The 26,137-nt window shown below is 45.2% G+C and overlaps 1 protein-coding gene across 1 annotated transcript in view; it reads left to right on the top strand.

Annotated features, from left to right (window-relative positions):
* Positions 1–26,137, top strand: part of PNPT1 (polyribonucleotide nucleotidyltransferase 1) — a 91,822-nt gene that overhangs the window by 28,228 nt on the left and 37,457 nt on the right. Inside the window, exons 8-17 of the mRNA XM_040429711.1 lie at positions 3,468–3,581; positions 4,412–4,598; positions 8,075–8,126; positions 14,465–14,522; positions 15,492–15,588; positions 15,676–15,778; positions 18,622–18,692; positions 23,166–23,202; positions 24,570–24,636; positions 25,914–26,003. Coding sequence (XP_040285645.1) covers positions 3,468–3,581; positions 4,412–4,598; positions 8,075–8,126; positions 14,465–14,522; positions 15,492–15,588; positions 15,676–15,778; positions 18,622–18,692; positions 23,166–23,202; positions 24,570–24,636; positions 25,914–26,003 — 876 coding nt within the window. The remainder of the gene's footprint in view (positions 1–3,467; positions 3,582–4,411; positions 4,599–8,074; positions 8,127–14,464; positions 14,523–15,491; positions 15,589–15,675; positions 15,779–18,621; positions 18,693–23,165; positions 23,203–24,569; positions 24,637–25,913; positions 26,004–26,137) is intronic.

The following is a 26,137-nucleotide window of genomic DNA, read 5'->3' as shown; positions in this document are numbered from 1 at the left end:
TGCTTGCTATTACACTTTTTGTGACGTAAGATGACAAAAAATGGCTTTTTTTACACTGTTTTTATTTTAATTTTTTTACGGTGGTCATCTGAGGGGTTAGATCATGTGATATTTTTATAGAGCCGGTCGATACGGACGCGGCGATACCTAAGGCTACTTTCACACTAGCGTTCGGAGCGGATCCGTCTGCATTAAAACTTAGAAAATTTTCTAAGTATGAAAGTAGCCTGAGCGGATCCGTTCAGACTTTACATTGTAAGTCAATGGGGAACGGATCCGCTTGAAGATTGAGCCATTTGGTGTCATCTTCAAGCGGATCCGTCCCCATTGACTTACATTGTAAGTCTGGACGGATCCGCTCGCCTCCGCACGGCCAGGCGGACACCCGAACGCTGCAAGCAGCGTTCAGGTGTCCGCTCACTGAGCGGAGCGGAGGCTGAGCGCTGGCAGGCGGATGCATTCTCAGTGGATCCGCCTCCATTGAGAATGCATTGCGGCCGGGCGGCTGCGTTCAGGACCGCTCGTGAGCCCCTTCAAACGGAGCGCACGAGCGGACACCTGAACGCAGGTGTGAAAGTAGCCTTATATGTATACTTTTTTTTTATTTATGTAAGTTTTACACAATGATTTCATTTTTGAAACAAAAAAAATCATGTTTTAGTGTTTCCATAGTCTAAGAGCCATAGTTTTTTCAGTTTTTGGGCGATTATCTTGAGTAGGGTATGATTTTTGCGGGATGAGATGACGGTTTGATTGTTACAATTTTGGCGTACATGCGACTTTTTTGATCACTTTTATTACCTTTTTTGGGAAGTAAGGTGGGCAAAATTTCAATTTCATCATAGTTTTTTATTTTTATGGCGTTCACCGTTCGGGTAAAGTAACATAACCGTTTTATAGATCAGGTCGTTACGGACGCGGCGATACCAAACGTGTAGGGAATTTTATTTTTTTAATTTTTAATCAGTGATAAATGTGTTTTTTTATTTTTACTTTTTTTTCCACTTTTTTTCACTTTTTTAACTTTTTTTTTGACCCAGACCCACTTGGTTCTTGAAGATCCAGTGGGTCTGATGTCTGTATAATACAGTACAGAACAATATATATTGTACTGTACTGTATTTTACTTACACTGAACAGATCTATGCTTTTAGCATAGATCTGTTCAGCACCATGGACAGCAGGACGCCTGAGAGGCGTCGTGTTGCCATGGGAACCTTCCCCGTCTGCTCAGAACTTCGCAGACGGGGAAGGGTAAGCACAGGGCTGAGGGGAACTCTCTGGGGGCTCTCTCCCTCTCCCATCGGGGGGCTGCAAAGGCACAGCAGCCCCCCGATGGGAGAGGGAGGGAGCTCCCTGCGCTGTTAACCTTTTCCATACAGCGGTCCGTACGGACCGCTGTATGGAAAGGGTTAAATGGCTGACATCGCATCGCAGATGTCAGCCGTTTATACCAGGGTGCCAGCAATGTGCTGGCACCCTGGTATACCCACTAGAAACCAACGATTATACAAGGGGAGGCGGGCGGGGGATCGCGATCCTGCCTGCCGCACCGCCCGCCTCCCGCACCGCCCACACCGCCCGCAACCCTCCCCCTGCACCTCCCGCCACCATAAAATCATTCGGGGGTGCAGGGGGGGGTTAATAAAACATTATTTTAGGCATATAAAGTTTCTGATCAGAAACTGCAGAAATCGCAGCAAACCGCAGGTCTGAATTGACCTGCGGTTTGCCGCGATCGCCGACATGGGGGGGTCACGGGACCCCCCCGCGCATTTAGCCTAGGTGCCTGCTCAATGATTTGAGCAGGCACCAGGTTCCGATCACTGCCGGCCGGGCGGCAGTGATCGGAACAACACATGACGTACCGGTACGTCATGTGTCCTTAAGTACCAGGACATCATGACGTACCAGTACGTCATGTGTCCTTAAGAGGTTAATGGGTCCGGATTCAGTGCGGGTGCAATTCGTTCATCTCACGCATTGCACCCGCGCAGAAAACTCGCCCGTGTGAAAGGGGCCTAAGGCCTCTTTCACACGAGCGTGACAGATTAGGTCCGGATGCGTTCAGGGTGCGTTCAGTGAAACTCGCACTATTTTGCAAGCAAGTCCTGCACCTAGAGGCTCCCGTCTCCCACCTCAAGTCACGCCTTCCAAGTGTTGATTGACAGTGCCTCGCATCCTTCTGCCTACCCTGTGCCCTGTGGAAATCTTGCACCGTTCGCTATTCTGCGCTGGCGCATTGAGGAAGCTGGCAGCCTGCGAGTGTCCTTCCCTCACCACGCCTGCGCAGAATACCAAACGGCGCAAGATTTCCCCAGGGCACAGGGTAGGCAGAAGGATGCGAACAATGCCTGGCTCTGTCAATCAACACTTGGAAGGCGTGACTTGAGGTGGGGGACAGGAGCCTCTAGGTGCAGGAGCAATGCCCCCCCCACCCCCACCCCCAATCCTAGATGCTAATTTACATATTATAAAAGTAAGAATTCTAATGTCAGCCAGTTTAATACTGAAAATTCTAGTGCCAGAAACCCTTTAAAATAATAATGTTGCTTGCAGCCACCCCTGCTCATTGAATACCAATTGATACAGATCCTATTGCATTCAATGGGAGCTGCATAAATCTATTTGCAGTGAGCTCCCCCTTGTGGTGGCTGCCAGTAAACACAATTGTATCATTTTAACTATAGCTATGTAAATTGTAGATGCAGCATGTGTTAACAAGTGCCATCCTTTTGGCTGTACTATGAAATTTACTATAACTACAGCTAAACAGAAAACGAAATTCTGATAATCTGCCAACTCCTGGATCTTTTGGGTGCTGCTTTATAGAAAATTAATATGGGCACAATTGTAGTATAGCTCTTTTTTTCTTTTCTTTTTTCTGCTTCAGAGTTGGGATCCTTTCTGAGTTTTGCTGAGTTTCTAAAAGTTTGTGTATCTGGCATTTCATAAACCATTTGACGTGTTCTAGTGACGTCAGAAGTTTTGATAGGTCGGGTTCCAGCTGCTGAGACTCCCACTGATCGGTGTACAGGCCCTTAGACTCAGATCTCCTCGGAGGCGTACAGAAAGTCCTTACGCCGTTAACCCTGCCTACCTGAAGAGAGCCGTTCAAAACACTAAGCCGATTGCTTCTGCCCCTTTGTTTCAATGGATGATGGGGATCTCGACACTCTGCCTCCACCAAGCAAAACTTCTGATATGTCTCCAGTACATGTTAAAAGCTTTATGAAATGACCGAAACCCTTTAATGTGAGCTGTGGGGTCCGTATTGCAGTCGCAGAGATGGTAGAAATTCTCTGGTTGTAGTGATTACTTTCCGGACTTTACCCCCTAATTCTTAGGACCGCACGGCTTGGATCTCTTTAGTGTAATATGTGTTATTTGCTATTGATGCTTTGTATTTGATGTAGTTCCCTTTTGTTTCCTCCTAATCGAGTATTTCCTTTGTTTTGTCCATATAGGAGCTGTTAGAATTGGCCTGATCGATGGAGAGTTTATTGTTAACCCTAGCAGAAAAGAAATGTCAAGCAGTTTATTGAATCTGGTAGTTACTGGGGCTGCCCAAAACCAAGTAGGTAAGTAACCTGTTGGCATCTTTTTTGTTTTTTTTCGTATCTCTTTCTAGCCATGATATGCATAGATAATATTGCCACTTTTGTTGCTGCGTACATTTAAGTCTTCCTCTATACGTCACTCTTTAAGGCCTCATGCACACGACCGTTGTTTTATTCCGTGTCCGTTGTTCCGTTTTTTGTGATTTTCTGCAGACCCATTGACTTTCAATGGGTCCGTTGAAAACTCGGCTAATGCACCGGTTGTCATCCGCATCCGTGGTTCCAGTCCGTTAAAAAAATATAACCTGTCCTATTTTTTTCACGGAAAATGGTTCGCGGACCCATTCAAGTCAATGGGACCGTGAAAAAACGCGGAGGCACACAAGATTGTCATCCGCGTCCGTTTTTTTCCTATCATTTGCATGGCAAACTTGACTTAGACTTCTTTTTACTTTCCTTCATGTCTGGTAAACCTCCAAAAGTAAAGGAAGACACACGGAAACGGATCACGGAACAACGGAACCCCATTTTGCGGCCTCATGTACACGACCGTATTTGGTTTCCGCGTCCGCTCCGTTTTTTTTGCGGATAGGATGCGGACCCATCCTGTCCGCATCAGAATGTCCGCAACAAAAATAGTGCATGTCCTATTTTTTTCTAGTTTGCGGACAAGGATAGGCATTATTACAATGGATCCGCAAAAAAAAAACGGATGCCATACGGAACGTCAAAACACATACGGTCGTGTGCATGAGGCCTAAGATCCATTTCTAAACCAGTTCGACTTCACAGAAGTTCATAGATTTTCTATTTGTCATTGTTCAAACACCTTTTCCGTCTCTCTTTGGTAGTCATGCTTGAGGCGGCAGCAGAGAATGTTCTACAGCAGGATTTGTGTCACGCTGTTAAACTGGGAGTGAAGCAAACAAGTCAAATAATCAACTGCATACAGCAATTAGCAAAAGAACATGGGAAGCCAAAGCGCGCTGTACAGAAAATGTACACCCCTCCTGAGGAGATTGTAGAGACTGCAAAGACGTGAGTAAAGCTTTGTCAAGGATTGCCAAAAAAATGTTCACCCCCCACCAATCCAAAAGTAATTAAGGGCAGAGACACACGAGCGAGTCCAATGTAATAGTGTGAGTACCCATTTTGACCTCTGCTTCCCTGACCGGATCGCACTGCATTATAGTGATTTATAGGGCTGTGTCGCTGTGAGACCTGGAATCTATTGAATTACACTGACGTATTGCTGTTAAAGAGGACCTTTCATTGGTTTGTAGTAAGTGAGATAAATATCTGTACCTGCGGGGTACCCCCTGCTGTGCTGCCACCCTGCCTGTTTTATTTTTTTTAAATAGCGCTTCTGCGCCCCGTTATGGCCCCCGCAAATTTCGCACTCAGTATGCTAATACTGAGCAGCAGAGCAATGGGGAGGCGACGCAGTCTTTCTCTGTCAGCTTCTCCTTCTCCCCTGGCTGTAGCGCTGTTCAATCACAGCGCAGAGCGTCACAGCCAGGGAGTTTTTTTCTCCCTGGCTGTGACGCTCTGCGCTGCGATTGGACAGCGCTACAACCAGGGAGAAGGAGACGCCCACAGAGAAAGACGGTGTCTCCTCCCCATTGCTCTGCTGCTCAGTATTAGCATACTGAGTGCGAAATTTGCGGGGGGCCATAACGGGGCGCAGGAGCGCTATTTTAAAAAAATAAAACAGGCAGGGTGGCAGCACAGCAGGGGGTACCCCGCAGGTACAGATATTTATCTCACTTACTACAAACCAATGAAAGGTCCTCTTTAATGTAATACAGTACAGTTCGGGACTCTCAGGGACACATTATAATGATGTGCGATCCTGTCATAGGATCGGAGGTCAGAATGGAGTGAATTTCTCGCATTGCACTTGTTTGTGTGTGTCTGGCCTAAGCCTAAGGGCTTGAATGTGTTTAAAGGGGTTATCCAGCAATGGGGGTCCAAGTCCTGGCACCTTCGCAGATCAGCTCTTTCAAGGAGTCACCGCGCTCTGGTGAGCGCAGCCAGCTCCTGCCATTTCTCCAAGCACAGTACCGTACAGTGGTTGTGCCTGGTACTGCATTGAAGTGAATGGGACTGACCTGCAGTTAGGCCATTTGACCGATGTACGGTGACATCATCACATGGTCTAGAAAGAGGCCGCGGCGCCAGCATCTTCTAGCAGCTGATTGGCAGGGTTCCTGGGTGTTGGACCTCCACTGATCTGATATTGATGACTTATCCAGAGGATAGGTCCTCAATATTAACTACCAGATAATCCCTTTAAGGCCGCACTTACACAAATTCATCTGTATGGGAGTTCTGGAAATAGCGAACTAGAACTCGGCTATTTTCGGTACTCCCATAGGAGTGAATGGAGGGTGGCCATGCTTGTGCAGTGTGTCCTCGTTCCCTTTGGGGTCCCTGGTGAGACTGTCATTGGCTGCAGATTTGTGTGGAAAAACCGCTTCGTAATGCAGTTCCAGTAAAGAGAATGAGATTTGCAAAATCTTGTGTACGCTTTGAATATCTTTTAGAAATTGATGTGTCGTGCAGATTTGAAAATCTGCAGCATGTTGATTGTTTGTGTCATTCCACACCTTTTATATATAGTGATTTTCCCCATAGACTTCAATGGGGTTGTTAATATAAACTGAAAATCCTCAATAAAAAAAGCACCGAAACAGTGATAAATAGTGCGGATGTGCTTTTTGCCGTGGATTTTCTACATACAAATACGCAACTTGTGCAGGTAGCCTAAGGGCTCACTCTGATCATTTTGTACCCCCCCAAGGGTCGGGCTCAGGACGTATTTAGTTTTTTCCCCACTGTGGTTGACCCTACAGTTTGCTGTGCAATGGATCAGTGATAAATGGACCACACAAGGATGGCACCTTGTGTGTGATGGTTTTCATAGACCTATTGAAGAGAATGGGCATGTTCCGTCTATAAAATAGGGCAATGTGGTGCATGCTCATCTGGGTTTTTTCTGGACCACATGGACAGCACGTGGACATGATTCACTTGCTTTGCTTCTTAGCAGCACATGTATCTTCTGTTCTGCATGTGCCACGCATTGAATACATTAAGGAAAAAACTAAGCAAGGTTTGACTTGAAAATAAAGTGGATTAGTATCACCCAGTCGTGCCTTACAAGCATCTCCACTAGGTGGTGCTAGTGTATTTTTATTTTTTGTGTCCTTATATTTTTTTGCTAGCTTTTATATTATGAGCATTTTTAGTTATTGAAAGGTATTTAAGGTTGAGGTATAAGTAGTAGTTTTTTTGTCTTGACCTATATGAGTGGCTTGTATTTCTATGTCCTGTTATCTGTGAGGCCGCATTGTTTCTAAAATGGGAGGCATAACACTGAATAAGAATAATGATGAATTGATAGCATTTAACAGAAACCTGTCATCAGGTTAATGCTGCCAAAACCGTGGGCAGCATGAATTCCCAATAGGGTTCCTCGTGACAGAGCTACTCTACATAGCTTTATAAATGAGAATGGCACACGGAGAAGAGTACACTTGTTTAGAGTTACTTTTCATTATTTAAAGGGGCATCCAACCCTTTGTAACCTGTGACCTATCCACATGAATGGGGCTGAGTTGCACCTAGGCCACGTGACTAATGGTCATGACATCACAGGCCCTAGGGTCAGCTGCGAGAAGGTTGTCGCCCTCACAGGAGCATCGGGTCTTCTCTCAAGCAAATGTCGGCGGGGGCCCAGGTGTCTCACTCCGATCTACCAGAGGATAGGTCATCAGTTACAAAGACTCTGATAACACCTTTAATCATTTCAAGGGGTTGCCTCATTACAGAGACTTATCCTCTATCCACATTATAGGGCATAGGTGTCTGATTTGTGGGGGTCTGACCATTGGGACCCCCACTGATCACAAAAGTGGAAGTCCTGTGTTCTACCCCCCTTCGAATGGAGTAGGAGTTGCTCCGTTCATCTGTATAGGACTGCCAGCAGAGCGCAAGCTCCTGTGGGTAAGGGGATAAATGCAACCCCTTTAAGAGTATAGAATATTTGAAGCTACAAGAAAATTTATACTAGAACCTTCAGAATCACAGGTGCATATCCATGAAGCAAACATGATTATAAAAAACAAAATGGCTGCACACCGTTATATATACAAACAATAGAGCTAAGAAATGGGGGTCATTCTAGATAACAAGTGGTACAATACCTAGTGAATATTGTAGGCTTAGGAAGTCCAAAGAGAGGCAGTATACTAGTGTTAGGGACCCATCTGCGGAAGCCACCTTGACGCCTGGTAGATGGGCCCGACACGTATGTGCACTAAGAGCTTCCATTACTCATTTCTAGTCGGTATTGTACCACTTTTATTTAGAATGACCCCCATTTCTTAGCTCTATTGTTTGTATGTATAACGGTGTGCAGCCATTTTCTTTTTTAGAATATTTGAAGCTGTCATTGTATTGCTTCTTGCTGATTTCATTCTAATTTACTTCTGCTCTTTTTCCCCCCTCAGGCTTGCATCAGAGAGGCTATATGCAATTTTTTCAGATTTCACACATGATAAAGTAAGGGTTAAAAGCTTTGTTTTCTCTTTGTTTCTTTTTTTTGTGTGAATAATTTTCTCAGTTGAACTACACATTATATGTAAGTGACAGAACTGAGGATTTGGAGAATAATATTTAACGTTCATTGCACAGAATATTACAGGTGTTTCTGTCACACACAGTCTGTCTTAAAGTTTGGTGCTGCCAGGGTCCCTACACTTTTTTTTGACATTCTCAACATGGGGGGAGGCCTTAGCAGAAAGGGGTTTACAGGGGTTGACCGGGCTTTTAATAATGAGTCATAGGTCATTAATATCAGATCAGTGGTGGTCCGACACCTGGCACCCCTGCCGATCAGCTGTATGAGGAGATGGCACAGCAGGAAGAGAGAAGGGAGACGGCACGTGCGCGCTGCGTCGGACCCCCCGCCGATCTGATATCGCTGACCTATCCTCTGGACAACCCCTTTAAGATGTGCCATTTTGCACCAAATTGCGCCCCAATTCTGGTGTAAAAATCTGTCTAAAAAGTAAGCCAACTAATAGTTGGTGTAGAGTTAGGGTCCATTCACACGTCCCTAGTGTATTGCGGATCCACAATACACCCGGCCGGCACCCCCCATAGAACTGCCTATTCTTTTCCGCAATTGCGGACAATGTAGGACATGTTCTATTTTTTGCGAAGCTGCAGCCAGGAAGTTCGGGGCCGCCGGATGACAATGAGGATAGCACACTGTGTACTGTCCGCATCTTTTCTGTCCCCATAGAGAATGAATGGGTCCGCACCCGTTCCGCAAAATTGTGGGAACGGATGCGGACCCATTTGCGGACGTGTGAATGGAGCCTTAGTGAAATTTTTTTATCCCTACACCACATTTATCATTCAGCCTGAGCCCCTGTAATAATTGTGGTGCTGGTCTAGACAGCGGGTGTAAGCTTACGCCATCTTTAGGATTAGTAAATTCAGTGTACCTCTAATGTGATATGGTGACAGGCAAGGAGCACCGTGGTGATGCAGAGTATTAAATGTCAAAAGGACAGGGAAACTGAAATCTGTGAACATCGGTACAGAAAACACACAGACAATGCAAAAGGCAGTGGGCGGAAAACCAGAGAAGGGGAGCAGCCCAGCAGTCATCACGAACCAAGCCACAGATCACGTACGTAGGAGACGGTATGCAAAAATCGCAAATCACGTCTCCCACAGAGAGTATGAAATCTAAGAGTCCATCGATCCCATCTTTTATGAAACTTGGCCTCCTTGTTACTGTGTTTTATAAATCCATTTCTTGTGGGGTAGCGTCTTATTTATGGAGTGTGTCCAGTCACAGTGCCAGCCATCCAGTATCGGGCAACAGTCTTCCTGTCCTGGTACAAGGTTTCATTGAGAAATATCAGCAGTGGACAGGAATAGCTCATGATCGTCAAACACTAGGCATACCTCTGCCACGGTTATTCCCATGTTGTCATATAAAAACTTAAGGATCTGCTCCCAAAACCCCTTCACCTGAGAACAGGACCATATTGAATGGAAAAAGGAAGCAAATACCTCATTACGTTTGGGACAAAGGTCAGGGAATTTGGGACTAAGGGTACTTTCACACTAGCGTTAGTCTTTTCCGGTATTGAGTTCTGTCCTCGGGGCTCAATACTGGAAAAAAACGGATCAGTTTTATCCTAATGCATTCTGAATGGAGAGCAATCCGTTCAGGATGCATCAGGATATCTTCAGTCACTCTTACGGTATTTGGCCGGAGAAAATACTGCAGCATGCTGCAGTATTTTCTCCGTCCAAAATTCCGGAACACTTGCCGGAAAGCCGGATCTGGCGTTATTTTCCATTGAAATGCATTAATGCCGGATCCGGTACCAAGTATTCCAGCAAAACGGATCTGGTTTTCCGGTGTTTCAATGCATTTGTTATCCGGATCCGTCTACAAATGCTATCCGTTTTCACACGGATTTGCGGATCCGGCCGGAACTGCCTGCTGGATCTTCACAACGCAAGTGTGAAAGTATCCTAAATCCTAAGTTTATGAAGCCTCCACGTGGTCATATAGGCTCTCTGAAGTATATAAACCTGAGACATTCTTTCACTTTGACTTGGGGTCAACAAGTTAAGGCCCCTTTACGCTGCCCGTACAGTGGGCAGATCGTTGCTAACGCGCATTCCTCACTTGCTAGCAATAATCTGTCGGTGTAAAGCCTCTGCCGGTTACCCAGTGAACAAGTGAAACACTCATCCATTGGGTAATTGGATTGTGCGGTCTGCATCTGCTGCTGGCAAACAATGATTCAGTATGGGGGACGAGCGATAGTATTAGTGATCATTCCTCCCCATACTGCAGAGGAGATTGCTGCATGTACAGTGCCTTGCAAAACTATTCACCCCCTTGACTTATTTTGTATTTTGGTGCCTCACAACCTGGAATTAACATGGATTGTTTGAGGATTTGCATCATTTATTTACAGAACATGCCGACAACTTTGAAGATGTTTGTTTTTTATTGTGAAGCAAACAACAAATAGAACAAAATAACAGAAAAAGTCGATGAGTATAACTATTCACCCCCCTAAAGTCAATACTTTGTAGAGCCACCTTTTGTGGCAATCACAGCTCCAATTCTCTTTGGATAAGTCTCTATGAACTTGCCACATCCTACCACTGGGATTTTTGCCCATTCCTCCTTGCAAAACTGCTCCAGCTCCTTCAAGTTGGATGGTTTGTACTTGTGAACAGCAATCTTTAAGTCTGACCACAGATTTTCTATTGGATTGCGATCTAGGCTTTGACTAGGCCATTCCAACACATTTATATGTTTCCCCTTAAACCACTCAAGTGTTGCTTTAGCCGTGTGTTTGGGGTCATTGTCCTGCTGGAAGGTGAACCTCCATCCTAGCCTCAAATCACGCGCAGAGTGGTACAGGTTTTACTCAAGAATATCCCTGTATTTAGCACCATCCATCTTTCCCTCAACTACGACCAGTTTCCCAATCCCGGCAGCTGAAAAACATCCCCACAGCATGCTGCCACCACCATGTTTCATTCTGGGGTTGGTGTTCTTTGGGTGATGTGATGTGTTTGTTGGGTTTGCGCCACACATAGCGGTTTCTATGATGGCCGAAAAGTTCAATTTTAGTCTCATCAGACCAGAGCACCTTCCTCCATACATTTTGGGAGTCTCCCACATGCCTTTTGGCAAACTCACAACGTGCCTTTTTGTTTTTAGCTGAAAGTAATGGCTTTCTTCTGGCCACTCCGCCATAAAGCCCAACTCTATGGAGCGTATGGCTTATTGTCGTCTTATGTACAGATACTTCAGTCTCTGCAGCTCCCCCATGGTTACATTAGGTCTCTGTGCTGCCTCTGATTAATGCCCTCTTTGCCCGGTCCGTGAGTTTTGGTGGGCGGCCGTCTCTTGGCAGGTTTGCTGTTGGGCCATGTTCTTTCCATTTGGTTATGATAGATTTGATGGTGCTCCTGGGGAACATCAAAGATTTGGATATTTTTTTTTTTATAACCTAACCCTGACTTGTACTTCCTAGCAACATTGTCCCTTACTTGTTTGGAGAAATAACCTTTAAAAAAACGTTGTTGCGGACGTTTTTTTAAAGGTTATTTCTCTTCATCTGCCACCTGCCTTGAGCACACGCAGAGGACCGCGGCCGCAGCTCAAGACAACCGCACGCTGGTCGGGACACCAAATAACCAGCAAAGCGATCTACAGTTGTTGTGACTCTTAACAACATCTGGTAAGCAGACTCGTAAGCTTTTTAACACAATAAGGAAGCGTTTAATGCACATGTGGCGCTCTACTCTCCCAATTTTATCTCTACATACTTACTTGTTTGGAGAGTTCCTTGGTCTTCATGGCAGTGTTGGGTTAGTGATGCCTCTGGCTTAGGTGTTGCAGCCTCTGGGGCCTTTCAAAAGAGATGTGCATATGTAATGACAGATCATGTGACACTTAGATTGCACACAGGTGGACATCATTTCACTAATTATGTGACTTCTGAAGGTAATTGGTTGGGCTTTTTTGGGCTTTCTAACAAAGGGGGTGAATACTTGCGCACATGCAAATTTTCTGTTTTCTATTTCTAAACAATAGTTTTATGTATTTTTCTCATTTCACTTCACCAACTTAGACTATTGTGTTCTGATCATCACATACAATTCAGATTATCAAAACATTGAACTTAAAGGGAACCTGTCACCGTGTTCTGACATATAAAACCAAATGTACCTTAATTCTTGTTTACCCTGATAGTTCCCAGCGATCGATCGATAATCTTGTCAGGACTAACATGTGCTATTTTATCGCCCTATAACGCTTTCCTGCCTTTTATGCTAATTAATAGAAAAGAGTCATATCTTACATGCTTGACCAGAGAAGAGTCATATTTTCTCTGAGTCAAGCTCCTTAGCTCTGCCTAAGAAACGCCCCTACAGATAAAATCCCGCCTGAGCTTCCTTGCTTCGAGTCTAGGTAAGCGCGCCGCCTAACCGCCCCCTCTTTTGTTAGATTGACAGCCTGCAGTGGGGACGGTTGGGGGGGTGCTTACCTAGACTCGAAGCAAGGAAGCCTCATTTGCATATGACCTGCGGGGGATTAAAAGTTGTTTTACCAGCGCCTCAGACATCTTACACAAGAACATCATTAGAAGCCTGATGTTAACAGCTTTAAGGTACTGCTGACGGTTTATGATCCATTTTGGTGCTGACAGGTTCCCTTTTAAAGAGGACCTTTCACAACTGTACAAAATAAAAACTAACTAGATCAGTGGGCAGAGTGGTGCCCAGGGGTCCCCCTGCACTTACTAGTATGTCTGGGCGCCGCTCCGTTTGCCCGGTATAGGCTCCGGTGTCTGCGCTCCCTCTGACTGATTTTTTGTATGAGGCGTGTCTTGCTGCAGCGCTGGCCAATCGCAGCGCACAGCTCATAGCCTGGCTAGAAGGAGGAGCGGGGGGTCGATCCAGTGCTGAGGGGAGGAACCAGGCTCTGTTCAGTGCTGAGGGGAGGAACCAGGCTCTGTTCAGTGCTGAGGGGAGGAACCAGGCTCTGTTCAGTGCTGAGGGGAGGAACCAGGCTCTGTTCAGTGCTGAGGGGAGGAACCAGGCTCTGTTCAGTGCTGAGGGGAGGAACCAGGCTCTGTTCAGTGCTGAGGGGAGGAACCAGGCTCTGTTCAGTGCTGAGGGGAGGAACCAGGCTCTGTTCAGTGCTGAGGGGAGGAACCAGGCTCTGTTCAGTGCTGAGGGGAGGAACCAGGCTCTGTTCAGTGCTGAGGGGAGGAACCAGGCTCTGTTCAGTGCTGAGGGGAGAAACCAGGCTCTGTTCAGTGCTGAGGGGAGGAACCAGGCTCTGTTCAGTGCTGAGGGGAGGAACCAGGCTCTGTTCAGTGCTCGGAGAAAACGTGCTGAGGGGAGGAGCTGGGCTCCATTCAGTTGGGTGCGCCTGGGCACCGGTTAGCTACGGGACCGCCCCTTGGACTTCTTTTAAGTAATTTGCATATGAATTGAGACATTTTACAGGGGCTCAGATTATAAAAAATCGGATAATAAAGGTATGTTTAAGATACTGTACATGTCAACTGCAGGGCACCAAGAACAGTTTAAAGGGGTCGTCTCACTTCAGCAAGTGGCATTTATTGCATGGAGAAAGTTAATAGAAGGCGCTTACTAATGTATTGTGATTGTCCATATTGCTTCCTTTGCTGGCTTGAATAATTTTTCCATCACATTATACACTGCTTGTTTCCATGGTTACGACCACTCTGCAATCCATCAGTGGTGGTTGTGCTTGCACGCTATAGGGAAAAGCACCAGCCTATGTGCGCTCCCAAGGTCCCAACCATGAGAGAGGCCAATGCTTTTTCCTATAGTGTGCCAGCATGACCACCACTGATGGATTGCAGGCTGCTCGTAACCATGGAAACGAGCAGTGTATAATGTGATGGAAAAATGATTCTAGCCAGCAAATGAAGCAATATGGACAATCACAATACGTTAGTAAGTGGCTTGTATTAACGTTCTCTACGCAATAAATGCCACTTACTGAAGTGAGACAACCCCTTTAATTTGTGAATTTGAGGTGACAGACTCCCATTAAAACATGTCTTCTTTGGATACAGAAATCTACATCTGTACCCTAATCAAAAAGGTGTGATATATTAGTATGGTCCTCCGGGCTAACTGACCAAGAAGCATCAACCAGGATCACCATGTGGCTCCGTTCTACGTGATCCTGACAGGCTGCAGTAATCTACCCATGGCCGAACAGTAGATCTTAGTAGTAGTTTGGGGTACAGCAGTATCTGCTGGTACATAATAATGTGTTTGCACTTTATTTTTATTTTTTTTAGATCTCTAGAGATGAATCTGTGAATAAGGTCAGGCTTGAAACGGAGGAAGTGCTGAAAGGTATTACTTAATATATGAAATGACTGATGATTAATGTAAAAAGTGAAAATGAAATCGTATAGTACTTGACAATATCCTTCTATAGCTATCAGCCTTGTAGCTCAAATTTATAAATTCCCCCATTTATTGAACCAGTTGCTCTGCTAGATTTATTTCAAACGTGTCCTTTCTGCTGCAGCTGTCTCTCTGTAAGGGTCCATTCACGCGTCCGCACTTTGGGTCGGACCCATTCATTTTCAATGGGAACAGAAAAGTTGCGGACAGCACAGTGTGCTGTCCACATCCGCATTTCCGGTCCGCGGGCCTGAACTTCCTGTCCTTGACTTCGCAAAAAAAATAGAACATGTCCTATTGTCTGCAGCATTTCTATTGGGGTGCCGGGTGCGGACATGTGAATGGACGCTTTAAGGTCACAGCTGCTAACAGAAAATGGGGCTGTTGTCAGTTGAAGGATGGGACTGAGCATGTGCATCCACCTTAGCGATTTTACCAGGAAATAAGGAATAGAACAAACAGCAGGTGGCGCTGTGCAGATACATTTTGTTGAGTAACTCAGCGGCTCCACTAAATTAATATTACATGCAATTCTAAAGCAATCAGATCTTGGTGCTAGTTTGGAAAATGGAGAATATTTTTCACAGCCAAACCCCTTAAAATGTATTATTATACAATCCTAATTGGTCTATTTATGTAAAACCAGATAGCCCGTTTCATTTTGAGGGTTTTGAATACACAAATTACTAAAATATTTTATTTGTATTATTTTTTTAATGTTAAAAGGGGTTTTCAAGATTTTGATATCCTTGGAATAGGTCATCAATATCAGATCAGCCTCATCAAACAGCCAATTGATGGGCACCACAGGTGTCGGACCCCCATCCTGATGTTATAATATTGGAAAACCCTTAAACGTATTAATTTGTTGTTCTCACTTTACAATGTGCAACTGTCAACCTTGTTTCTTTCTAGACAAATTCCCAAGTGCAGATTCGTTTGATGTAATTGAGGCTTTCAATATCGTTGCTAAAGAAGTTTTTAGAAACATCATACTAAACGAGTATAGAAGGTATTGTGTCTCTTCTACCCACTATATGTAACTCGGCAGAGTTGGCAACATGGGCGTATTCTTAACCATTGAATCCTTTCGCTGAAGGTGTGATGGCAGAGACTTAACATCCCTCAGAGATATCAGCTGTGATGTCGATCTGTTTAAACCGCTCCATGGTTCTGCTTTATTCCAGCGGGGGCAAACTCAGGTAGGTGTTTTCCTGTGAAAAACCTCTCTAGCGTAGCATATATTGTCACTATGTGAATAAAGAGCAACTGTCTGCATGATGAACCCTATTAAACCAGGCATACAGCCTGCTAGAGGTGATCGTGCTGATAAAAACGAAACCCTGATTATGGCTATCCGTTGCCCCGCTGCTGAGAAAACGGCTTTTTCTGTACATGTGCAAAAGACCTTCCTGGAGCACCAAGGGCCTGACCACAGCCCTTGGAGCACCAGTTTGTTACAGCAGTTCAGCTTTAGTCCCTCACCCCTTCACCTGGATTGACAGGACTAGACATCTTTTCTAACCCAGTCTTCTTGCACCTGTGCTGTGTTTCTACCAGGGGACACGGCACAGGCGCAAGAAGACTGGGCTAGACAAAATGTCTGACACATTAAAGGGGTTCTCCGGGCTTTTAATATTGATGAGCTGTCCTCAGGATAGGTCATCAATATCAGATCGGCGGGGGTCTGACATCCGGCACCCCCGCCGATCAGCTGTTTGAAGAGGAGGCGCGCGCCGTGCCAGCGCTGCCTCCTCTTCACTGTTTACCTTCTCGACGTCACTTCTGCAGCGGTGAGCAGGTGTAATTACACCCAAGCCGTCCCATTCATTTCAATGGGACAGATCACTCCTATACACTGCGTGCAGAATTATTAGGCAAATGAGTATTTTGACCACATCATCCTCTTTATGCAAGTTGTCTTACTCCAAGCTGTATAGGCTCGAAAGCCTACTACCAATTAAGCATATTAGGTGATGTGCATCTCTGTAATGAGAAGGGGTGTGGTCCCATGACATCAACACCCTATATTAGGTGTGCATAATTATTAGGCAACTTTCTTTCCTTTGGCAAAATGGGTCAAAAGAAGGACTTGACAGGCTCAGAAAAGTCAAAAATAGTGAGATATCTTGCAGAGGGATGCAGCACTCTTAAAATTGCAAAGCTTCTGAAGCGTGATCATCGAACAATCAAGCGTTTCATTCAAAATAGTCAACAGGGTCGCAAGAAGCGTGTGGAAAAACCAAGGCGCAAAATAACTGCCCATGAACTGAGAAAAGTCAAGCGTGCAGCTGCCAAGATGCCACTTGCCACCAGTTTGGCCATATTTCAGAGCTGCAACATCACTGGAGTGCCCAAAAGCACAAGGTGTGCAATACTAAGAGACATGGCCAAGGTAAGAAAGGCTGAAAGACGACCACCACTGAACAAGACACACAAACTGAAACGTCAAGACTGGGCCAAGAAATATCTCAAGACTGATTTTTCTAAGGTTTTATGGACTAATGAAATGAGAGTGAGTCTTGGTGGGCCAGATGGATGGGCCCGTGGCTGGATTGGTAAAGGGCAGAGAGCTCCAGTCCGACTCAGACGCCAGCAAGGTGGAGGTGGAGTACTGGTTTGGGCTGGTATCATCAAAGATGAGCTTGTGGGGCCTTTTCGGGTTGAGGATGGAGTCAAGCTCAACTCCCAGTCCTACTGCCAGTTTCTGGAAGACACCTTCTTCAAGCAGTGGTACAGGAAGAAGTCTGCATCCTTCAAGAAAAACATGATTTTCATGCAGGACAATGCTCCATCACACGCGTCCAAGTACTCCACAGCGTGGCTGGCAAGAAAGGGTATAAAAGAAGAAAATCTAATGACATGGCCTCCTTGTTCACCTGATCTGAACCCCATTGAGAACCTGTGGTCCATCATCAAATGTGAGATTTACAAGGAGGGAAAACGGTACACCTCTCTGAACAGTGTCTGGGAGGCTGTGGTTGCTGCTGCACGCAATGTTGATGGTGAACAGATCAAAACACTGACAGAATCCATGGATGGCAGGCTTTTGAGTGTCCTTGCAAAGAAAGGTGGCTATATTGGTCACTGATTTGTTTTTGTTTTGTTTTTGAATGTCAGAAATGTATATTTGTGAATGTTGAGATGTTATATTGGTTTCACTGGTAAAAATAAATAATTGAAATGGGTATATATTTGTTTTTTGTTAAGTTGCCTAATAATTATGCACAGTAATAGTCACCTGCACACACACACACATCCCCCTAAAATAGCTAAAACTAAAAACAAACTAAAAACTACTTCCAAAAATATTCAGCTTTGATATTAATGAATTTTTTGGGTTCATTGAGAACATGGTTGTTGTTCAATAATAAAATTAATCCTCAAAAATACAACTTGCCTAATAATTCTGCACTCCCTGTACAAGTGTTTGGGAACGATCCTTCCCATTGAAATGAATGGGACGGTTAGGTGTAATTACACCTGCTCACCACTGCAGAGGCAACAGCGAGAGGGTAAACAGTGAAGAGGAGTCAGCGCTGGCACGGCGGGGGTGCCAGGTGTCGGACCCCCGCCGATCTGATATTGATGACCTATCCTGAGATCCTATCAATATTAAAAGCCCCGAGAACCCCTTTATCAATATTTAAAGGGATTCTCGACAACCAATAAATTATCTTTGTTATGGTCTGCATTCCAGGCATCATCTTTGGTCCCTCACATAGAACTAGACTTCCATTGGCTGAACCCTCTGACAGCCGCTAGCATGAGGAGAGAGAAGCCTCACATAGCATGGCCTCTCTCCTTGATACAGGAGATGGGCTCAATACAAAGTCTTAAAGCCCGTCTTAATCCCGTCTTCTGCAGCAAGCGGAGAGAGCGTGCTATGTGAGCGCTTCTTTGTTCTAGTGTTTGTGGGGGTCTCGACTTACGACATATCAAAAGTTTTTTTGAAAGCTCAGGAACACTTTAATGGATGGATTTGGATAAATGTTTTTAAACATGGTGTTTGTTATGCTAAACTGCATTTCTTTTCTTTGATTAGGTTTTATCTACGGTTACCTTTGATTCTATTGAGTCCAGTATGAAGGCTGATCACATTACAACAGCATTAAGGTTAGAAAAATATGACTGCTTCCTTCTGAAATCAGCGCCACACCTGTCAACAGGTTGTGTGTGGTACTGCAGCTTGGCCCTATTCATTTCTAAGGAGCTGCAGTATCAAAGAATGTGTAGCTGTGTAAATAATGGAAGGAATACTGATGGACTACCACTAATCTAACGCATAGCAATTGTTCACACAGATGTTTCATTGTGCTTGTGGTACGGTTGTGGTAATTTTTACCGGTATAGGCTATACAAGGCCATTATGATGTGCTTTAGTAGTGAGTGTCCATGAGCCTGGATACCTGAAGGTACCTTTAACAATGGGGATCAGCTTTGAAATGCCCTTTCAGATGTGACTTATATTCTGTAAATAAGTCCTAGCTGTGAATGGCTATTGGCTTTTAAATTTGTTTTCTGAGATTTTCATATTGATGGGCTATCTTCAGGATAGGTCATCAATATCAGATCAGCGGGGCTGCCGATAATCGTACCCTTGCCTATCTGATATTGATCAAGTGAATGGGGCTGTGCTGCAGTACCGATACAGCCGGCGTTGCGCTTGGTAAACTGTGAAAAGGCTACGGTGCTCCCCAGCCTCCTCAAACAGCTGATCAGTGGTGGTCCCGGGTATCGCAAGGATAGGTCATCGATATGGGACATATTATACCCCCATATCTTTTATATTTTCCTGAAAGTCGCCTTGCACATTGTTAAAATACCACAGAACGCTTAACACTCATGGACACCTTCATGCACTTTTGCACGAAAGCTTGAAAGGAGTCTGTCAGCAGTTGTGACCCTGCAAAACTGCTGACAGTGCCATGTTGGAGACCTGTTTAAACATATCTATGTGGGTGATTTTGATATCAACAATACTTTGATAGAACCATTTTAATCCGTTGCACACAAATCCCACTAGTAACACACAGGCAGTCCCACACTTTGAAGTGAGCTGCTTCACAAACCCCCCACTGCTCCGGGTGGTACTGTAGCATTAGCGACCACTTTCAGGGCATTTGCAGATGTGTGCACTTAGCAGTACAATGTCTCTTTGGCCTCATGCACACAACAGTATTTTTTTGCGGTCCACAAAAAGCTGTTCCGTGATCAGTTTCCGTTTTTGTTTCCGTGTGTCTTCCTTGATTTTTGGAGGATCACCAGACATGAAAAGTGAAAAAAAAAATCTAAGTCAAGCTTGCCTTGAAAATGTTAGGAAAAAAACGGACGCGTGGACGCGGATGACAATCTTGTGTGCCTCCGTGTTTTTTCACGAACCCATTGACTTGAATGGGACCGCGAACCGTTGTCCGTGGAAAAAAATAGGACAGGTCATATTTTTTTGACGGACTGGAAACACGGATCACGGACGCGGATGACAAACGGTGCATTATCAGAGTTTTCAACGGACCCATTGAAAGTCAATGGGTCCGCAGAAAACCACGAAAAACGGAACAACTGACACGGAACGCAACAACGGTCGTGTGCATGAGGCCTTTCAATGTAATGCTGATACTACAACCACCCAGTTAGGGCAGCTATCTGTTGCTGTCAGCAGTTTTGCTGGGTGAAAACTGCTAGCAGACTCCCTTTAACATTTTTGTGGCTAAAAGTGTAGTCTAAGGCCGAATGCACACGGCTGTGGAACACGGACGTGAGCGGTCCGTGGTATCCCGGCCTGGCATCCTGCTGACAGCAGGAGCGCACGGCATCATTGGTTGCTATGACGCTGTGCGCTTCATGCCGCCACTGCACTACAGTAATACATTCGTATGATCTATAGGAGTGTATTACTGTAGTGCAGCAGCGGCATGAAGTGCATGGCGTCATAGCAACCAATGACGCCGTGCTCTCCTGCTGTCAGCAGGATGCCAGGCTGGGATACCACGGACCGCTCACGTCCGTGTTCCACGGCTGTGTGCATTCGGCCTAAGCAAGAAAAAGTTCAGAATGTGCAGACTTCATAAATGGCACCTATGCCTGCATGCACATATCATTACACAATCACCAAAAGGAAAGTGACCTGCTCGTCTTCTCAGCCTTTTGCATTCCCACATGCACATACCATTTCAGAATCGCCAAAAATAAATGGCCTGCTGCTCAGGTGGCTGTGCAGGATGAAGATGCCACCATATCAGACGTTCTCCCTTCTCGGTTTTGCAGCACCCCTGCATTCGATGCATACACAGACCGTGGATCTAAAGTTTTCCAACTTCTAACAAGTGCTGCATCTCAGGAAATATCAGAGGTGTCATGTAGATCGGCACATGCTGTATATTCAGAGTTCTTCTCTAGATCTCCTGAATTCAGTATCTCTAAGGCCCCTTTCACATGGGCGAGATTTACGCGCGGGTGCAATGCGTTAGGTGAGCGCATTGGACCCATTCATTTCTATGGGGCTGTGCACCTGAGCGGTGATTCTCACTGCATCACTTGTGCGTTGCGTGAAAATCGCAGCATGCTCCTCTTTGTGCCTTTTTCACGCAACGCAGGCCCCATAGAAGTGAATGGGGCTGCGTGAAAATCGCAAGCATCCGCAAGCAAGTGCGGATGCGGTGCAATTTTCACGCACGGTTACTAGGAGACTATCGGGATGGAGACCCGATCATTATTATTTTCCCTTATAACATGGTTATAAAGGAAAATAATAGCATTCTTAAAACAGAATGCATAGTACAATGGGGCTGGAGGGGTTAAAAAACTTTAACTCACCTTAATCCACTTGTTTGCGCAGCCCGAGTCCTCTTCATCTTTGCTGTGCACATGAAAAGGACCTGTAGTAACGTCACAACGCTCATTACATGGTCCGGCACATGATCCATCACCATGGTAAAAAGATCATGTGATGGACCATGTGATGAGCGCAGTGACGTCATCAAAGGTCCTATTCCTCAAAGAAGAAGATCGAAGAGAAGCCGGGTTGCGCGAACAAGTGGATTAAGGTGAGTTAAATTATTAGGTGTATTAAGAATGTATTATTTTCCCTTATAACATGGTTATAAGAGAAAATAATAGCAATCTACACAACCTTGAACCCAAACATGAACTTCTGTGAAGAAGTTCGGGTCTGGGTACCACATTCAGTTTTTTATCATGCGAGTGCAAAACACATTGCACCCGCGCGATAAAAACTGAACAACGGAAAAACTGACTGCAATTGGGTACCTACTCGCGCGGGTTTGCCGCATTGCACCCGGGACGCCTCTGGAGCCAAAGCGTGACGCCCGTGTGAAAGAGGCCTAAAGTAAAATGTAGGGCTGGAATGGGAACCCTAAAAAAACATAAGTGACCCCAATGTTGAAGGGGGGGGGGGGTCACAATTAGATGGGGCCTATACACGTTAGCAAGGTCAGTAACATCGTAGTTCAGCACAGAATGCGATTCCAACGAACCAAAATATATGCCCAAAAGCTGTCCCTCTGTGGTGGCCATCAATAGCTGCCATGTTCTCTCCTCCTCCAACTGTCTCTGATAAGGACATGAACCAGGGGTCTTAGACCAAGCCAGCCCCTACCTTCAGCATACTGCCTGGACGTCCTCTAATAGTTCCTTCCTGTAGTATGTACCCCGCCAGCGGCAGTGAGGAGGGTTGGCATGGTCCACCAGGAAAGTTCCCTCTAGGTCAGTGATGGGGAACCTTTTAGAGACAGAGTGCCCAAACTGCATTCCAAAACCCACTTATTTATCGCAAAGTGCCGACATGGCAATTTACCCTGAACATTACAATCCAATATAGTATATCTTCAATGTACTTTATCAGGTAGCTATAATATCCTGCCTACATTCAGTGCGCTGCCTACGATGTTCATAGTGCGCCCTGCGCTGATGAATGGCAGGTAAAGTCTAAGGCATATTGGTACACCATAGACTTTTTTCAGGGTTCGGTTGCCCACAGAGTGCCGCCTCTGGCACCCGTGCCATAGGTTCGCCATCACTGCTCTAGGTTCTATGGCTGGTATTTTATCTGTGCGATGAACACTCACAACAAGACACTTGGTACCTTTTTTATTTTTCAAAAGATTTGAGAACCAAATCTTTCCACCATGCGATGTCATTTAAGATGGATATTAGCTATGTACATGATCATTTTTCATAATTTTTTATTTTTGTCCATGCAAAATCGGTCGCAAACAATACCTCTCTTGAGTCGCCAAAACATCACTGCTATAATGTCAGGATATAGTATTTTTTACTCTAAAGTGAATCCTGTTTACTACCAAAATCTATTTCACTCGTGCTGTACAATACAATTTCTCAGTGATCAGTTTTTCCTATCTGGTGAGATGGCGGTACACGGTGACAAATCATGTAGTCATACACTTGACATTCACATTTCTGGAAATGGAGTGAGTGGGTGGGTTCTTACAAGCTACATTACATGCGTGCCTCAAAAAAAACACTTTCCTGGCTGATATTTGTATTAGATTGTGCTGAGAAATTCTATTTACCGTTTGGCCTTGACACGCTTCATTTTTATTTTTCTAGTGGTGTGAAAGACAAGAACTTTATGCTGCATTATGAGGTAAAGTGACTTACATTGCATAATGAGCAGCTATTGCAAAGCCAATCACTCCTGTGCAGCGCAGACCTATTCTGTGGAGTTGTACTAAGAATGTCCTCCGTTACTGTTTTCAGTCTAATTTCCCTCAAACGCACATCCCCCCCCCCCCAGGCCCTATAAACACTAAGGCAGTGTTCACACTTATTGGCCCTATAAACATTTGTAAGTTACTGTTCACATTTATTGGCTTTGCCATTGACAATCCATTATGGCGTTTTCAAAGAATTCACAGATGAAGTCTGAGGCAAAAACCCGATTTTTCTTCCCCGGATGCACCAGTGCGTTGGGGTTTATCTGCTTCTTTTCTGTCTGGAATCTGCAGCAATAACGCAGCGATGCTGTGGATTTAAAAATCTGCGGCATATTAGTTTTCTCTTTGTCAGTGGGGGTGTAAAATACCCCATTTACTTGAATTTAAGGGAATTTCTGATACTTAGATATTCATGACTTATCCTCCTATCAGATCGGGGTAGGGGTCCGACATCCAGCACCCACACTGATCCGTTCTTTCAGGCAGCCGCTGGTACTGTAAACTGTACAGTGGCCGGAGGCAAGGTACTGCAGCTTAGTTCCCATTCAAGTGAATGTCGTTCACTGGCGCCGGCGCACTGCAGCTCATTTCGCAATGTGGACAGAACCTTCTGCTTCCGACTCCGTCTACTGTAGAGTTGCCCCAGCTGATCAGTGGGGTTGTCAGACCCCACTGATCTGATATTGATGACCTATCCTAGAATAGGTCATCAGTAAGTACCAAAAAACGGCTTTAAAGATGTTTTGGTGAGGGTCCGAAACCTTGCATTCCGACCGATCAGGTGTTCCCTGCAGCCTTTAGTGCTGCGACTAGCCCTTTGAATGGAGCAGGAAGCACAGCTCCGTTCAAAGTGTAGTGGTCGTGTCGGGTTACTGCAGCTCAGCTCTTATTCTCTTCAATGGTAGCTGGGCTGCAGTAACACAGGGCGGCCACTACACTTTGAACGGAGCTGTGCTTCCTGCTAGATCCAGCACTGGAAGCTGCAGGGAACACCTGATCGGTTGGGATGCGAGGTTTCGAACCCTCACCAATCGGATATTAGTGACCTGTCCGGAGTGTAGGTCATAAATATCAGGAGCTTGAAAAACCCCTTTAACTGCACAATGTCAGTCGATTCCAAACAGGTGAGCGCAGCATAAATCCCTTGAGATATTGGTAGGAAGATTCAACCACTACAGACATTATGGTTTATTAACGCTGTGTTTTGGCCTATGTGACAGTATCCTGTACATAATAATAAATGTGGTACATGATTGTAGATTGTACTCTCCACAGTCTTACTGGTTGTGCTTTTCAGTTTCCTCCATATGCTACAAATGAGATTGGAAAGGTCATGGGAATGAATAGGAGAGAACTTGGTCATGGTAAGTAAACCTGCATGAAACTGTGAAGGGAATGTAGCGCTCTACCAGTGCTGTGCACCCTTAAGGGGCTTTCCAGGACTTTTAGATTATGACTTATGCTTAGAATAGGTCATAATATGTGATTGGCGGGCGATCTGACACGCCAACCCCCTTCCCCCAATCATCAGTTTTTTCAGTAGCTCCAGCACAGGAAATATCCACTGGAACTGCAGAGCTCCTTCCACTGTGTAGTAGACAGAGCTGGTTACTGCAGCACTGGTCCCATTCAACTTAAAGGCATTGTCTGGGGTTACAGATGAACCCGGACATATCCCCTTTTTCACCACGCAGCCCCTCTGAAATGAGCATCGGAGCATTTTCTGTTTGCAAACTTAGACTGCTAGGCGGGGGCTTCCGCCTAGCAGTGTTCCCGGTGACGTCACCAGCATTAATGGGTGGGCTTTAGCACTGCCCTAGTCTGCTAAAGCCCACCCATTAGTGTCAGTGACATCACCGGGAACAGCTTCCGCCTAGTAGAGACCCGGATATGCTGAAAAATCCCTTGCCTGCGCAATTTCATGAAATGCTCCGATGCTCATCTCAGAGGGTCTGTCTGGGTTTAGAAGGGGATATGTCCAGGTTCAGCTCTGAACCAGGACAACCCCTTTAATGGGACCAGTGCTGAAATAACAGTCTCCATCTACTGTAGTGCTGGGGCCTATTTCTGATGCTTTTGAAAAACAGCTTGTCGGAGAGGGTTTTGGAACTGGGATCCCTGCCGAACAAATATTGATGATCTATTCTAATCATAGACCATCAATCTAAAAGTCCCTGAAAAACCCTTTGATTTTAAGGATTGGTGTGGATCCTGGGAGCCTGACCCACACGGATCAGAAAGTGATGGCATATCTTAGTGATGGAAATAACCCTTTAACTATTTTTAATAGAAGCTGGTTCAGCTTTGATAACCACTGACAGTTGTCTGTTATTGCCGAGGCAAACTCCATCTAGCAGATGACCATGTAATATATTGACAAACCAGGTCCCAAGAGAACCCACACTTACACAACCAGCCGCCTGGTCTGGTTCATAGAGGGATCTCCTGAACTCCATAAGTTCTAATGGTTTTAGCAATGCTATAAAAGGCAAACACATTATGAAGGAATGTACTCGGCACTTCTGGTTGAAGTTGACTCTGTTGAGCATACAGGCAAAACTTTGCAATAAATGTGGTTTTGTTTGATGCACGCTCAGCATTTCTATTGTTTTTGAGAATTCTCTCTTTGCTCGGTACTTAGGTGCGCTAGCAGAGAAAGCCTTAAAGGCAGTGATACCGAAAGATTTTCCTTTCACGATAAGAGTAACGGCAGAAGTACTGGAGTCCAATGGTAAGCAAAATGTAAATGATGACGAATATACTGTATTCTACATCCCCTCAGTACTTGTGGTGATCCACCGCATTGGAAATGAAGAACTTATTTCTAGAAGGCTGTACTGTATGTATGTATGTATGTATGTATGT

This window comes from Bufo bufo, chromosome 4 (genome assembly GCF_905171765.1).
Source record: "Bufo bufo chromosome 4, aBufBuf1.1, whole genome shotgun sequence".
In the NCBI taxonomy this organism is placed as follows: Eukaryota; Metazoa; Chordata; class Amphibia; order Anura; family Bufonidae; genus Bufo; species Bufo bufo.
The sequence above is the reverse complement of the archived record's forward strand: the minus strand, read 5'-3'. Positions and strand labels throughout refer to the sequence as shown.